The sequence below is a fragment of the Carcharodon carcharias genome, chromosome 1 (genome assembly GCF_017639515.1).
Source record: "Carcharodon carcharias isolate sCarCar2 chromosome 1, sCarCar2.pri, whole genome shotgun sequence".
Classification (NCBI taxonomy): domain Eukaryota; kingdom Metazoa; phylum Chordata; class Chondrichthyes; order Lamniformes; family Lamnidae; genus Carcharodon; species Carcharodon carcharias.
This window is the reverse complement of record NC_054467.1, coordinates 61,383,471-61,401,212: the sequence shown is the minus strand read 5'-3', so window position 1 is coordinate 61,401,212 and position 17,742 is coordinate 61,383,471. Positions and strand designations below refer to the sequence as shown.

General features: G+C 39.0%; 1 protein-coding gene across 3 annotated transcripts in view; it reads left to right on the top strand.

The window, feature by feature from the left end:
* otud4 (OTU deubiquitinase 4) overlaps positions 1–16,018 on the top strand; it is a 109,907-nt gene extending 93,889 nt beyond the window's left edge. For all 3 annotated transcript variants that reach the window (XM_041186435.1, XM_041186427.1, XM_041186445.1), the window contains 2 exons: positions 811–851; positions 7,261–16,018. In XM_041186435.1, the coding sequence (XP_041042369.1) occupies positions 811–851; positions 7,261–8,907 (1,688 nt within the window). In that variant the 3' untranslated portion in view covers positions 8,908–16,018. The remainder of the gene's footprint in view (positions 1–810; positions 852–7,260) is intronic.
* Positions 16,019–17,742: the final 1,724 nt, after the last annotated feature.

Sequence of the window (17,742 nt, the reverse complement as noted above, 5' to 3'; positions counted from 1 at the left end):
TGCTACTCTTCACCATTTAAAAAATGTTTAAAAGCTCTAATAATCTGATTTTTATGTTTCTGCTAGTTTACTGTCATGTTGTAATGTCTCCCTCTTTAGGAATTTCTTGGTCATCTATTGCTGATTTTTAAAACTTTCCTAATCCTCAACCTTACTAGTCTTTTTGCTTTTAAACTTCTCTAGTTAGCTTTGGCTGTACCACTTTTCCATTGGAGCTTTTATTGCTTAAGGGAGGGAATAACCATTGACAATTCTGAATTATTTCTTTAAATGTTTGCTATTGCTTAACTACTGTCATATTTTTCATATTTCTTAATCTCCTCAGCTTGCCCCTCGTATCTCTGTAAATGGCTTTGTTTAAATTTAGGACTCTAGTTTCAAACCTAACAACATCACTCTCAACCTAAATATGAAATTCATCAGTTCTGATGGAAAGTCATTGACCTGAAACGTTAACTCTGTTTTTCTCTCCATAGATGCTGCCTGACCTACTGAGTATTTTCAGCTTTTTTTGTTTCGATTTTATATTATATGAAATTCGTCATGTTGTGATCCTTTAAAGTTAAATTACTTATTGACCTTCAAACAACACTAGATCTAAAAAAGCCTGTTCCCTAGTTGCTCCCTTAACATATTATTCTAGAAGACTTGAATACATTCCGTGAACCTGTCCTCCAAGCTACCAATTTGGTTTGCCCAGTCTATATGAAGATTGAAGCCCCGCAGGATTGTTGCATTATTGCACTTGTGGCAACTGTAGGAAGAGTCATTATTTCTGACCTTGTTTTCTCGTCTCCTTTCTTCAAACAGATAAAAGCATCCTACGCTTTTTCTACAACCTTGGTGTTAAGGTAGGCCAGTTTGCCTGGAGTAGCTGTTCACATCAGTGTGTTAAAAGATCATTAACAACAGGAAACTTGTCTGCGCTATTGATTTACATTACACATGGCTCTGCATGACTATTTTTAATTCCTGATTAATTGGTTTTCTTAAAACTACATTCTCATTTTAAACAGCTTGGTGACCATTATAGCACACTACAGTCTGTACATTTTTCATGAAATGAATTGCTATTGTTACTGTCTTTATGGTATTAAAATATTTGTGAGGAATCAACTTAAGCTCAATCCTATGGATGCTTCTTCACATTTTCTCTTAACCACATCCCTTCCTCTGCTCCGTGTCCTTCCATCACCCCTATCCTAAGGTGGTGACTCTCATTAGGATGCACTTGCATTGGTGCGGTAGCCCTGCACTTTCTCCCTTCAGGTGGCTTTTCCTGTCTGTGCCTGGTTATCAAGTGTCACAAACATGGTGAATGTTTCCATACCATTACCTGCATATGTGCATTTTCAAATAGTGGTTAACTGTATAAACATAGGAAGCAGGATCTCGGGCTGATTTCTTCCCTGTATCCCATCAGGAGCTAAGAGAATAATCGGGCTAATTGTAATGCGTCAACACCCCACCCCCAATAAGCCGCATCAACTAACTCAGTATAGAACTGGAATTTGCAATCTTATTGATCTACCACACATTATGCATTTAGTCATTGAGCTATGAGCAAGATCATTCTGAGGCAATTTTTTACATTTCGAGGACACTGTCAAATGGTTATAAAGTATTTGTAAGTGTGTGCACAGTAAAAACGCTGTACAGAAATTTTTACTGAATTAAGAGAATAACATGCTTTTTATACCTTATTAAAGAACCCTCATTCTATTTAGTGGTTCTTTTAATGATAGTATCCAGTGCATCTCATCCAGCTAGTCGTGGGGAACACAGAATGATCATAATTGGGAATTTGGTGCAGAGGGGGAAGGAGGTATAGCTTTTATTCCCCTCCTATTGTGGAAGTTGAGGTAGTAAGTATTTAGTAGCTTAGTGCAAGTTAATGTATTGGAAAAGAAAAAAAAACTTACAACAGACTAAAAACATGATGTAAATAAATTTAGACTAAGATATGGTAGCACAAGTTCTGTGTCTGGACTGCAGTGCGTGGGTGTTTGTGGTCAGAGAGATGTCTTGAGTGAATGCATCCTGAGTCTCTCCAGTTCAATCATTGAACTGGACTGAGAGTTGGAGACACTTTGACATTTAAGGGAGGGGAGCAGTACCTGGACAGTTTGCTCTAGATTTCGGTCACACCTCGTATAGAGATACAGGTTCAGAATAAGTTGTAATAGTTTGTATAGTGCACTCTGATAGTGTGCACACTAAAGCGAACTCAGGTGAGATATTGACGAGCAACAGAAACTGACTCTATCCGACAGGTGCAGTGTATTTGGTGTCCCTGAAAGTAAGGATAAAGACTATTGGAAGGACAACCAGAATGTGACCATGGCACCTTGGAGCATGAGGCAGTCCAAATAGGACTAGGAGGAGGGAAAGCATAATGTAGTTTTAAGGCTTTCACTAATTAGAGAGACAGATAGCATCCTTTGTAGGCAGAATGGAGAGTCCCACATCATTTGCCTACCTGATGCCAGGGTGAGGGATATCTCAAACTGATGTAAAAGGATTTTGGAGGGGTAAGATCCAGTTGTTTTAGTCCATGTTGGGACCAACAACAGAGGAAAGAGTAGGTGAGAGGTCCTCTTTGGAGAGTACTAGGATCCAGGAGCTAAATTATAAAATTGGACCTTGGGGGTCTAATCTCTGTCACAAGGATATACAGATCAAGGAGGTGAACGCTTGACTGAAGGAGTGGTGTGGGGAAGAGTGATTCTATTTCATGGGACACTAGTATTGAAAAGGAAGGAACTGTACGGTTGGGATGGGCCCCACCTGAACCAGGCTGGGACATTGGTCCTGGTGGGAAGGATAAATAGGGTAGTCACATGGACTTTAAACTACTAAGTAGGAGGGAGAATGCAGGTGCAAAAGGTAGTGGAGATAATTCAAAAACAAACAAAAGGGAAGAGAATGAGCAGTAGAAATTATGCTTAAGGCACTGCAGGTAAAGGGAAAAACTAAAAGATGTTAAGGAATTAAACCAACATTAGAGCGGAAGGACAGGTTAGGATGTGTGATCCAAATAAGCAGACCCTGTGCAAAAGTACCAAGTGTATAGAACTAACTGAAGGCAGAAAGTCAACTTGGAAGGTCTGACATGATAGCTATTATGAGACATGGCTGCAAGATGGTTAGAATTGGGGACTAAATATGCCAGGTTTTAAGACTGGAAAGATAGTGAAATGGTAGCGGGGGTGAAGTACTCTTAGTGATTCAGAATGAAATCATTTCAGTGATGTTATGAGGGGTAAATGGAGAGTGTAGACTTTATGGATCAAATTAAGAAATAGATAAAGATCTAAGAATGTAGCGGAAATTGTGTATAGGCCCCCTGGTAGTTGCCTTGAAGTGATAGCTTATATGAATGATGGGATTAGACAACCATCTATCAAAGACAGTGGTTTTAATGTGTGATTTTAACTTCCACATGGATTTGAATAAACAGACTAGCACGATTGAAAGGGAGTGAATTTCTTGTGTGTCCAGGATAGCTTTCTGCAACAATGTGCCCTAGAACTAACAAGTAAGCAGCTCTTATTAGATTTAGTGGTGAGTAATGAGCCAGATTTGGTTAACACCCTAATGTTGCATGAATTTATCTAATAGTGATCATAATATGGTTGAATTTAATGTAGTGTTTGAAAGGGAGAAGCATGATTCTAGTTAATGATAAGGCTGACTTCAATGGGATGAGACAGATTGTTCACAGTAAACTAGACAAATCAATTAATGGGTAAAACACCTGAAGATTAGTGGGAGGTGTTCAAAAAATAATTTGTGATACAGAACCAGTTTATACCTCTAAAGGGCAAGAATTCTAGTTGCTTTAAAAAAAAGACTTCAACCGACCAGGCAAAAAACAACATAGAACTGAAAGCAGAAGTGTATTAAAATGCAAAAAGTAGCACAGATCCTGGCAAATGGGGAAAAATGCAAAAAGTTACAAAAAGGGCATATAAAAAAATTTACAAGGAATGTCAAAATCAACGCCCGTTTTTAAAAATTACATTAGAAAAAAGAGGGTGGTCAGAATCAACCTGGGCCTCATGAAACCTGAGGATGCCAATCAAAATATGGAAATAGCGGATATACTGAATTGCTTGTTTCACTATTTACAGTAGAGGAACAGGTCAGCATGCCAGACATCCCAGGCAAACTATTGTTGAATCAAATACGGGTATTTAACAAAATAAATGTAAGCAAAGTAACAGCAATGAAACAATTAATGGCGTTAAAGAATAATGATTCCAAAGAACCAAGTGTTTCCATCTCAGGGTTGTGAAAGAAGTTGGTGAGAACATTGCAGATACCTTAACTATAATCTTCCAAAGTTCTCTCCATTCAGGAAATGTTCTTTAGGTTGAAGATTTGCACAGCCTGCTAATAAAGCAAGGTGAGGGAGGGAAACCAGAAAATTATAGAATAGTTAGTCTAACATCTGTTGTTGGGAAATTGCAAAAAGTTACAAAAAGGGCATATAAAAAAATTTACAAGGAATGTCAAAATCAACGCCCGTTTTTAAAAATTACATTAGAAAAAAGAGGGTGGTCAGAATCAACCTGGGCCTCATGAAACCTGAGGATGCCAATCAAAATATGGAAATAGCGGATATACTGAATTGCTTGTTTCACTATTTACAGTAGAGGAACAGGTCAGCATGCCAGACATCCCAGGCAAACTATTGTTGAATCAAATACGGGTATTTAACAAAATAAATGTAAGCAAAGTAACAGCAATGAAACAATTAATGGCGTTAAAGAATAATGATTCCAAAGAACCAAGTGTTTCCATCTCAGGGTTGTGAAAGAAGTTGGTGAGAACATTGCAGATACCTTAACTATAATCTTCCAAAGTTCTCTCCATTCAGGAAATGTTCTTTAGGTTGAAGATTTGCACAGCCTGCTAATAAAGCAAGGTGAGGGAGGGAAACCAGAAAATTATAGAATAGCTAGTCTAACATCTGTTGTTGGGAAATTGCTAGTCTATAAGTTAGGCATAGGGTGACTGAATGCCTTGAAATCTACAGCTGATCAGCACGAGCCAGTAAGGATTCTTAAAGGGTACATCATGCCTGATGAATCCTATTGAATTGTTTGAGGAGGTAACTAAAGTAGTGGACAGGGGACTGTCTATGGATGTTATTTCTATGGACTCCCAAAAGGCAATTGATGAAGTCCCTCATATGAGACTATTAGCTAAAAGTTGAAGCACATGGAATTATTGACCTGATTAGAAAATTGGCTGAGCAGAAGGATGCGGAGTAAGGATAATGGGCAGTTGCACTAATTTGGAGGATGTGACTAGTGGTGTCCACGAGGATCTGTTTCAGTGCTTCAGCTATTTACTGTATTCATTAACGACTTAGATGGTGGGATAAAAAGCCACATACCAACATTTACCATTGACACAAAGATAGGTGGCATTGTAAGCAGTGTAGAGGGAAGCATAAAACTACAAAGAGTTTAATATCTCAAGTAAATGGGCAGAACTGTGCAAATGGATTTTAATGTAGGCAAGTGAGGTTATCCAGTTTGGATCTAAAAAGGATAGAACAGGATACTTTCTGAATGGTGAAAAGCTGGATACAGTGGAGAACCAGAGACTTCAGGGATCATTAAAATGTTAAGGACAAGTACAAGTAAATGATCAAGAAGGCCCTTGGAATGGTAGCATTTATTATCTCGAGGAGCAGAATACTAAGGGGTGGAAGTCATGCTTTAGCTATACAAAGCCCTTGGTAGACGTGAAGTACCGTGAGCAGTACTGGGAACTACACCTTAAGAATAACATATATTGGCCTTGGATGGAGTGCAGTGTAGATTTACCAGAATGACCTAAACTCTGAGGGTTAAGTTACAAGGAGAAATCGCATGAGTTAGGGTTCCATTCCCTAGAATTTAGAAGGTGATTTGAAGAAAGTTTTTACAATATTAAGGGAAACAGGGTGAAACGGAAAAAACTATTTCCACTAGCTGGGGCGTCCAGGACTAGCCGGGGGAGGGGGGGTGCATCATCAAAAACTTTGCGGAAGTGAAATTAGGAAGCAGTTCTACACACAAAGGGTAGTATATGTCGGAACTCTCGCACAAATGGCAATTGATGCCAAATCAATTGTCAGTTTTAAAAATGATAGATTTTTGTTAGTCAAGGATTGCAGATCAGTCATGCTCTCATTGAATGGCTGAACAGGGATGAGAAGCCAAATGCTCACTCCTGTTCCTGTGTTACTATTTCTGACCCCCTTCAGATCAGATTACTATCTTAATTGCATCACTGTTTCACGAGTTGTCCATTAATTGAGGCCTGCAGCAGGTGCTTACAGCTCTAATAAATTGTGTTTTGAGTAGATTATCTGAGACAGGAAACATCCCATACACTGCATGATGTTTCTTTTCCCTGACATGGTCAGAAATTTTGAATTGTCTTAATTTCACACAAGTCTTTTAAATCGTTCACCTGACTTGACATTCTGGTCATTTGAAAAAGAAATCAGCACCTCCTGACCACTCTCCCCACCCCCTGCCATGTACACCACATAACCGTTAGGTATCCATGGCTTTCTAAAAATTCCTGCCCATTTTGCAGAGGCACTTTCCCTCTTTCTGTCTGTTTCCACTTTACCCCTACTTCCAGTTCACACCTGGAAGTTCCCCTCCAAGTCACTCACCATCCTGACTTGGAAATATATCGCTGTTCCTTCACTGTCGCTGGGTCAAAATCCTGGAGCTCTTTTCCTAACAGCACTGTGGGTGTACCTACGCCACATGGACTGCAGCGGTTCAAGGAGGCAACTCACCACCACCTTCTCAAGGGCGATTAGGGATGGGCAATAAATGCTGGCCTAGCCAGTGACGCCCACATCCCTTGAATGAATGAAAAAAACATTATACTGCACACTGATTTTTCTCATCTGTAGGTTTTGCTCCAGCTTTGCTGCTGATGCTTCACTGTTCAGGGAAATTTTCAGTAAGGTCAGGAATTGCTCATCTGCCAAAAGCTATTGTGTGATTCGGAAGTTTGGCTCACTGAAGGTGGCAGTGTGAAATCTTGGAGTGAAGCAGCAGCATTATGCAGGAGGTGGAGCAGGACTTGCAGTGCACAGGAATAAAGTGGCAGTGACTCACTTGATGAAAGCTTATATGTTAGTAGTTTGGGAACTGCTATATTAGTAACCAGCGATTTGTTATATCACATGTAAATGATTGTGCTTTTTCATATTAAACTTACATTTCTTTTTCTTTCTAGGCTTACAGTTTGCCATTGTGGGCACCATATTCGTATCTGTATCCGTTGAACCAGGCTTATTTGAAAAGTTGTGGGATCTATCCAAGGGGTCCTGCTCCGGTATTTCACCCAAATCCTTGGTTCCATGTGACTGCTGGACTAATGCATAATGAGAATGTTACGATCCCACCACACATGTCCAATCCTCCAGAGACCAATGCTCCTGGTCAGTCAGTGCAAAGAGATGTCAATGATGATGGTGGCCATGCACCACTACCACAGGCAACTACACCACTCCTGCCTCACAAAAATGAATCTGTCCTAGAGGCACCAACTCCTGAACAACTGCCTCAAAACTTTAATCCGCTTTTCGCACGGTATTTTCCTAACTTTATTTCAGATGGAACCCAGCATTCTGGCTGGAGAGCACCTATACCACAGGCATTATTTAGCCAGAATACACAAATGCACGCTTTTAGTTTTCATCCGATGTACATGGCTCTACCGAATCATGTATTTCCATTGCAGGTAAATAGTGGGAGCTCTGCTTGTCAAAATGACCAGAAGGTTGGTGCACCAGATGTGTGTGAACAGGTGTCAGGCAACTCTCAGAGTGATGAAATAGGAGAGATGGGGAGACAGCCAGAAGTATTCACCAGTGCTGGAGAGGGCAGGCTGTCGAAGGCTCAGCCTGGTAGTTTCAAAAATTCTCAATTATCGGTAAAACCTGGTGGTGGAATTGGAAACAAATGCCCCTTTGGTGAGGAGCAATCAACTGCTAATCCTCATGAAGGATGTGCAAAGCAGCACTCTTCCCTTAGAAAGGAGAAAGAATCATTACTGATAGATAAGCTAAATCCAGCATCTGGCACTGGGCTTGCTGGTGTGGATGCAGCGTATATCGAGCCCCAAAAGCTTGCAGGAGTTGATGCAAGTCATTCAGAATTTGCTAGCCAGCCCTTTGAAGCAAAATCCAGAAGTGATTTAATTTTGCAGTGTGTTGGTGAATCAAAAGTTGATACCATGGCACATGCTGTAGAAGTCACCTTCATGGATCAGACCTCTGAGAATAATTACAAAATGTCTGCCATATTAAGCAACAGCAAACCTGTGCAGTTTTATGGTCAGACTTTGGGAAAGGAGAGACACTACATAAAGGAAGATAGTTCTTCAGAAAGGACTGTATATCGACGTTCCCCCTATGTCCGTAAGAAGGGAGAAAGAGAAATCAGCAGGAAAAAATGGCAAGGGAAACCTTTGTCATCAAAAAGCCCATGTTGCCTATCTGACAGCCATGTTGACAGTAGGGGCACAGCAGCTGACACAAAAAGAGCGAGCAAGTCACCAACTAAAGACAGCAGTGTTCAGGGTGTAAACAGTGTTGCACAGGTTTCTGAAACGCCTGTAGGTCTTGGTGCTGACAGGCATGAAAGCAAAAATGAAAATATACAGGAAAAGGTGAAAAACCAAAGGTTTTGTATGAGTCAGAATAGACTGGATGAAGAACCTGGTCCTGGCAACAGGAGAGATCATGATGCAAAAGAATTTCAGAATCGGGTAGTTGTGGAAAATGCCAGTGGAGTGTTGTGTGAAGGGAAACGCAATAGTTTTAAAAAACAGAGATATAGAGAGGGTGGGAAACCTAATCCTGGTGCAAGAAAATGGTAACTGAGCAAATTGTAGTAAACATTGACACTGGGAGAACTAGAAATAGAACCAGTACATTTAAACATATGTTACAGCTATTTTTACAAGAATTTAAACATTGTTGCCCCCTTTTATGCAACAATCATAGAATTGATAGAATCTTACAGCACAGAAAGAGACCTTTTGGCTCATTGTACCTCTGCTCTTTGAAAGAGCTATCCATTTAGTGCTGTACCATGCCTTTTCCTCATAACTCTGTAAGTTAGTCCTCTTCAGGTATATGTCCAATTACCTTTTTGAAAGCTCCTGTGGAATCCGCTTTCATCAACCTTTCAGATATTATGTTCTAGATATTAGCTTATTGTATGAAAAAAAATCCCCTCCAATTCTTTGCCAATTATTTTAAATCTATGATCCCTGGTTACTGACCCACTTGCTGGAGAAAACAGTTTCTCCCTACTTCCGCTATCAAACCCCCCTCATAGTTTTGAATACCTCTATTAGGTCTCCCATTATTGGAGAGCAGCGACGAGTGAGGTCCCACTGGAATCTATGTTGATGCTTCAACTATTTACTTTATTTATTAATAACTTAGTTTACACAAGAGGGCCATATATCCGAGTTTACCGATGATAAACGTGATTCAGTAGCTAATAATGATGAAAGCATAAAATTACAAAGAGACATTGATAGTTTATGCAAGATGTTGAAATGTGGTAGATGGCTTATAACCCAGTTAAATGTGAAGTTATCCATTTTGGCCCATAAAAGGGTAGATCAGGATATTATTTAAAAGGTGAAAAACTGGGAATAGGTCCAAAGAAATTATTAGGGGTCCACACACACATCACTAAAATATCATCAAGTACAAAAAATAATCAGAGACTAATGGAATGTTAGAGGGCTAGAATATAAAGGGGAGGAAGATTTATTACAGCTGTACAAAGCGCTGGTTAGATCATATTTAGAGGACGGCATATAATTCTGGACAGTGCACCTTAGGATATATTGGTTTTGGGAGGAGTGCAGCCAAGATTCACCAGAATGTTACCAGGGCTCCAAAGATTAGATGTATGAGGAGAGATTACATTAACCTGTTATGTGGTGCTTAACGTCTTGAACGTAGTGTGGAGGATGGGCTGCTGAACTGGGGGAAAGATTCGAGGTGTCTGGGGTGGGGGAGAGGTGGATTGCAGGTCAGAGGCTTTAGTGGGGATGTAGCAAGGGGACAGAGGCCTTGTGGTGGTGGGGGAGATCAGAGCCTGGTGATCAGGGGTACAATTGTGGGCCTCGTGGAGACTTCTGGGGTGGCGGGGAAGGTCCATGGAATTGGGTGGTGGGGGGTGTGGCCTGATTGTGGAGGCTCTTGGATTCAGAAGGTAGGCACTTACCTTCTGAATCCAACTAGTCCTCACCAAATTCGAGAATGTAGCTGACAGCTTCATTAACTTATTTAAAGATCCAGTCCACCTCAGGTCCCCGTTGGGAGGCCCTCTATGGAGGTGTCCTCCCGCTTTCCATCGGGGACCTCGAGTGGAAAGTGTTGCACGCAGCAGTCCCTTACAACCGAAGAATGGGTAGGTTCGTGGACTCCCAGGATACCTACCCTTTTTGTGGTCTTGTGGAGTCCGTGGACCATGCTTATATAGGGTGTGGTAAGCTGCACTCCCTTTTCAGTTATTTAAAAAACCTCTTTGGAGCAGGTTAGCTGATTATCTAATTTCTGACCTCAGGTTGGTGGTGGGTTTGGGCTGGGAGATAGGTTTTTTTTAGATATGTACCCTCTCTCGCCCAATTGCCCTAGACATACCCTTTTTAGGTTAAAATTCAGTCTGATTTTCCTTTAACAAATCTCTGCTGCTTGCCCCATGCTTCTCCAAATAAGAATTATTTTTGCCCTGGGCAGTTTCTAGTATCCCCACCACTAGTGTTTGGCTGTAATTCCCAGGTTTATTCCTGTCCCTTTTTTAGAGCAGGTGTCTAACATACGTAATCCTCCAGTTCCGTGGCACAGATCTATTTATATCCTATCCAATATCTCTACTCCCCCCCTCCTCTACTGCAACATTAACTTCATGCTCATCGTTTGAGTACAGGTGCAAAGTATTCATTCAGTACTTCAGTCATGTGCCACAAGAATATTTCCTTTTTTGTTCCTTATTGGCCCTACCACCCCTTTAGCTATGCTTTTCCTTTTTGCATGTTGATAATACACTTTTGGGTTCCTCTTTATGTCACCCACTAATCTTTTATCATATTCTCTTGTCCTTCTTCATGTCCTTTATCAATACCCCCTGCACAGTCTGTATTCTGCCTGGTTTTCATTTGTATTCTGTGCCTGACATTCGTCATAAACCTCTTTTCAGTTTCATTTTAACCTCTTTTTCTTTTGCCCCATCCCCTTGCTGGTTGTACTGAGCTACCTCTGCCTTTAAAGCCTGCGACTGCTTACTTAATGTTTTCCTGGCTAATCTTTGTTTCCAGCACAACACATGTTACATTATCAGAGGTATTACTATTAAATAGATAGAATTTCCTAAATAATGATATCAACAGGAAAATAACTTGGTAGTTCAGTGTTATCTGGAAAGAAAAACAGATGAGGCAAAAACTCGGGCTGATTTGAGAGTACAGGTATCTCATTGCATTTTTTAAAGTAGATCAAAAGACATAATAGGTAAAGGTTATAGTGAGACCTGTAGGTGCCACAATGATGGATCTCTTTCTTTATCATCCCAACAATCTTTTGCAGGGTTGTTTTACAAGTCTGGATAAATACTTGAGGGAAGAAACAGTTGCAAGTCGTCAAAACTAAAAATATGAGATTTGTCATTTAAGTTAATCTAGAAACCTTTTTCTTATGTATTAGAGGGCAGTGTCATTTTAGATGATATTAAGTCCACACTCTGTGTAAACCTGAAAGAACGTGATACAGTTGAGATACTGTAGGGCTTTATTCAAAGACAGGAGGGTGGGAAATGGGGAATTAGGCCTGGGTAGTTTCCATATTTAAATTAACAATTTAGTTTAATTCAGATATAAATTAGTTGGCTTGTTTACAGAGCCGTTACAGGCATCATGGTCTGAATGCCGTCGTTGTGTGCAGTATGATTCTGTGATTCCAACTGTATCTACACTTGCTCAGTCAATAATAGGTGCCATACCTGTCCCATGTAATTGTAACTGTGGTTGTCTGGGAGCTCACCTAGTGCTCTGCACAAAATTGATTCCCTGATCTATCCCTTTATTCCCTATTTCCTACCGCCACACACACACACCCCCGCTCCTCCCCCACACATACACACACCCCGTCACTCCATTGAAGAAAACCTGTTTTTCATGAAATCCTGAATTTCTGAATTAAGTTCAAATCCTTCCTTGAGTGACAACTTAAAGCTGATATGCAACATCATTCTTGTCCAGCTGCCACAGCTATGATATTAAATTGACTCTAAAAGTTGAATCAATTCTAAAAATGAATCCAGTGGCACCCAGAAAACTGATCAAATTCAGTACTGTTTGGCCAGGAATAAACTTCACCTTGATAGGAAGCCAAAGAAGAATACTTCTCAAAATTATTTTTCAAAATTAGATATTTAAGGGCACAATTTAATAAGGTGATGTAGTGTTTGGAAAATTTACACAATGGAATAACTTACAATTATTTTCACATTAACATGCAAAGTACAGCTACCCATAAAAGGCAAAATATTCAGTTGTAATCAATTCTGTGGTCAGTTGTAGTATTAGACAATTTCAAAATTACTTCTGGTCGTGGTATTAACTTTCATAATTGCAGTGTACACATTAGGGCTAGGCATAGATGTGACAATCTGTTTAGGCAGTTGATTTTCATTAAGCTGTTAATGTGAAGAATGATAAAGATAATTTATTGTGGGATTTAGAGTTCAGTCATGTGACCATTGACCAGTCAAAATCTGGACCCAAGTTTGTTATTGCTAATAGCTTTTGACATTCCAAAGTTTTGTCTGGCAAAATAGTTATATGATTAACATAAATTGGGAGAAAATTCTTCTTTCACATTAATTTAGAAATAGTTAACATCTGATAGCTGAAAAAAATCATATAGAATTGTCCTTTAAAAGAGATTTGCACTGTGCACAACACACGGGGTTCAGGTGATCTTTGTCTTGTGTCTGTTCTTTTGAATCTAAGGTCTCATTTTGAATGACAACCTTGTTTCTTTTCTCCTGTTGAAAGCAACAATCTTGATTTCTGCACCTCAAAGTTAATTTAGTGTGTTTTGTATTTCTTTCTAATAATCAGTGAGGTTTTGTGATAGCAGTTGTCAAAATAGTTCTGTAAAACTTATCCAACGTTTCACTTTTTGCTTGGTTGTCTCTGCCACTTTCCTTAAGTACTTTTGTGCCTTTGCATTAGGCTGCATAGACCTACCTCAGCTAACTTTGGTACTGGTTAGCTCATGCTCATTCTCTGGTTTAGTATTTACATTGAATGTTGCATTTTTCTCCAGTGACTAATGCTCATGAGGTATGTTGATCTGTAAGCAGTTTACATAATTTTATCACTGCTCTGATCTAACAGCCCATGATAAGTGCTTTTGTGCTGCAGTACTCCAATCAAACTTGAATATATACCTCCCAAAGTCTTACTGGCAGTTGCTTTAGTACTTTGATTATATTCCTCTATGCACAAAGCTTAAACGAATGAGGAAAGAACATTAGAATAACTTTTTTTATAGATATCTAATCAATTAGCAGTTCAACCTCCATGTATTAAACTTCTTATCCTAGTCTTTGTTTCTCTTTCTGGTGTGTTGTTGCTCGGAACTCTTTTTGGTTTGTTTAAAGGCTGTTGTTTTACAAATAATATCGATGCTGCTGTTTCTGCTCAGATCTAAAAGTGTTAGGAACAGATCATGTGTACAGTACAGTGGAGAGAAATCAACTGATCAAAGCAGCAGTGCAATGATTTAAAAGGGTAGATCCAACATTGAACTTGGAAGACAATATCTATGTTAGTTAAATTGATCATTTTGTGCATAGCACATGGAGCACCCGCTGTGTGTTCCTGTGAAGTACTCTTGCTGTTGAACCTCAAGCTTTTCAGAAACTGCAAAAACATTTTTGTGTGACATTTTATTTAAGTGGGTGGTAAATATTTCATCACAATCCTGACTTGAGTTGTGTAGTTGATGGGGAGACTTTGAGGTCTTGGGAGATGAGCCATTTGTCACAGATTTCTCCACCTGTGTTGTTTTTGTAGCCACAGTGTGGATACAGGTTCAGTGAAACCTTGGGCCACTGGATTCCTGTAATGGTGGTAGCATTTAAGATCTGGGAGAGATAGTTGGGCTTCATCAGCAAAAACAACATTATTAACTCAAAGATATATTTGGCTAATAATGCAAGTGAATATTTTCAAATTCAAACCAGATTGTAAAGCAAACTTTTGCTGATGAGCTGTTTCAAATTACAGAGCCTTGAATGTTATGATAATCTGCTGCTCTATTGTTGGCTGCAATACCTTGCATTGGTGGACTAAGCACACCTATTTTTGCCCAGAGATGGGCCTTATTTGTTTTCTTTTGGCATACATGTATAAACAATTTGACTGCAGCTTTTTGACTTTGACTCCTGCCTGACCTGTATACTTTCGTAAGATACTATGGATTTCCAAATTATAACCAAAGAAGTCAATAAAACAGAAAGAGGCCATTAGAACTATTGTATCTGTATCTTTGCTATAGTGAACTGGAACTATTCAACTACCCCATACTCTTCCATAGCTCTGCATAATCTTCCAATAGAAATTGCAATACCTTTACTGGCTTGTAATTTAAGTTCTCTAATATTCCTTATCCAAGTGACTGTGCCTTGATCCAGCCCATTCTCAATATTTCAGCTTTAAATTTATAAAAATTGCTCCCTTTGTGGCATTTTTCAGTGTAGCTCAGAATTTTTTTTTAAAAATTACTATTTGCAACAATAACTTACTTAAATAGCACCTTTACTATAGTAAACATCCCAAGGCACTTCACAGAGTATAACTTGACACAGCCACATAAGATGATATTAGGGCAGATGACCAAAAGCTTGGTCAAAGTGATAGGTTTTATGGAGCATCTTGAAGGAGGAAAGAAGTAGGGAGGTGGAGAAGTTTAGGGAGGGAGTTCCAGGACTTAAGGCCTTGGCATTTGAAGGCACAATCCCCAGTAATTGAGCAATGATAATCAAGAGATGCTCAAGAGACCAGAATTGGAGGAGCACACGTATCTCAGCAGGTTGTAGGGCTGGAGGAGATTACAGAAATAGAGAGGGGCAAAGCATAAGAGGGATTTGAAAATAAGGGTGAGAATTTCAAAACTGAGGTGTTGCTTAGAAGTCAATATAAGTGGGCACATCACAAATGTGGATATCAGTGTATCCAGTTTACAATGAATGTTGGAACCTTTTTACAGAATGGCGACTGAAAAAATTGAATTGTTAATTTGCTAACTTTGTTACATATCTTTACAGGGATTATATATTGCACTGACACTTGTTAACATGATCAGGAAAACATTATTCACAATATAATGGTATTTGAGACTATAGGTGTATTTTAATTATGATTATGCAATAAGACTTATTACTGGAACATTAGTGCCCAAATTAGATGTCTTAAATCATTTCGCACACAATAGCACATTTAAGTGGAAGAGTGTGTGTGTGTCTACATTCATGATTTATTTCTGTTTTGTTAGAGTTATCAACGAAAACACTTGAAAATATATTGTTGAGAGATGCTTTGTAATAGTAGCGAAGTTACTTGAGATCAATTAGTTCTTATTTTATATTGGATTGTTTGTTTACTTTTGAGGATGTGGTGTTAATTGCATTGTGCCTGTTTTGCATTGTACATGTTTTACTGTGTAATGCATAAAGGGATGCAACGTAACCTGAGCTAGACTGAACCTTAACGGGGTTTATTTTATTGTAATGTAAACTTGAACTATATTTTGTATCTTTTTCTATTTTTCAATGTGCAGTGCTCATTAGTTGTGGAAATACGCTTCATTATTTTGTACTTTTATTTTGAAGTGCTTGTGAGCAAAACATTAAAAACTGGTGCCTTGCATATCAAATAAAAAAAGAACTGGTGTCTTGGATTGCAGTATCTGTTGATCTTTGATAAGGTGGTAAACTGGGGCAAAAGAGAGAGGAAAAGAACTTGATACTATCAGGAATCATTGTCAGACAGGGACTTACCTAATTCATTATATGTAAGTGAGTATCATTTTGATTTGTGTCTTTTGTTTAATCATAAATAGCCTCCCCTATTTCCAGGACATGAAACAATTCACTTCAGTTGAATTTTGCAAACAAGAGATATTTTAGATTTGTATTTGGCATGTTTTCTCAGCTGTTAGCTGCAGATTCAAGAACACAGTTTATTGTTTTTGAATTTCAATTTTGCTTACCATGTCCTTTGTTTAGTGCTGATTTCTAGATCTACGCATGTCTCTCTGGATCACAACATGACTTCTATTTGTATTGTCAACCAATGAGTCACAATTTCCAGGATTGTAAAGTTTGTGAAAACTTCAGCAGTTAACCCTTTAACTCACTAGATAATCCTTTAGGTGGTTTGAATTTCAGCCTTGCCTGCTGAGAGAAGATTCTCCCAGTGTATTTGTGCTCTTCAGAGGGGTCCACTACTGCTTACATTTATATAGAATGTACAGCACAAACACATTATTCTGCCCAATAAGTTCATGTTTACAGAATCTCAGAATTTGAATGGCACAGAAGGAGGCGATTTGGCCCATCGTGTCTGCATCAGCTCTCGAAATGAACATTATGACCTAGTCTATGATCCACACAAGCCCACTTCCATCTTTCTTCATTTAACCCTACTAGCATAACCTATTTCTTTCTCCCTCACGTACTTATCTAGCTTCCCTTTAAATGCATCATGCTATTTGTCTCAACTATTTCTTGTAGAAAGTTGCACATACATTCTGGTTAAAGAAGTGTCCATTTCCTGTAGGATTTATTGCTGACGATCTTAAATTTATGGCCCCTAGTTTTGCCCTTCCCACAAATTGAAACATCTAAGTCTACTCTTCAAAACCTTTTCATAATCTTGAAAACCTCCATTAAGTCACTGCTCAGTTATCTTCAATGGAAAAGAACCCCAACTGTTCCAAAGAGTCATATTGGGCTCAATGTTAGCTCTGTTTCTCTCTCCACAGATGCTGCTAGACCTGCTGAGTTTTTCCAGTACTTTGTTTTTATCCCAACCTGTCTTTCCCCCTAATATTATCCTTGTTAATTTTCTTTGTACATCCTTTTTGTATCTTTTTATAAACTTGAAACCAGAACCCTGTACAAGTGTGGCCTAACTGAGGGTCTCTACAGGTTTAACATAATTTCTCTATTATTCAATTCTGTTCCTCTAGAAATGAACCCTAGTGCTTTTTTTAATGGCCTTATGAATCTGTTTCACTAATTTTTAGAGATTTGTGGATTCTAAGATCCCTTTGCTCCACATTGACATTTAGGCTCTTATTTTCCAAGAAATATGTGACATGCTTATTTCTACTAAAATTGAAATTAATTTGCCAATAACATGCCCATCCTGCATTCTTATTAATGTTGCAGTCTTCCCCAGTCTGAACTCTATCCCAAGTAAAATGGTGTGCTGAGGCACTGTAAAAATTCTGGTCCAATGTTAAAGGCAGGAGAGAGGGCAGGTAATGCCTTTCAATGTGCTGCATAGTGAAGGTTAAAATGACTCTCAGCACTTCTAGAACAGAACTGACAGTTTGGAAGGCATCAGAGATTGGCTAAGTCCAAGACCTCCCTTGGATTTTATTTTCCTGTTGCTTCT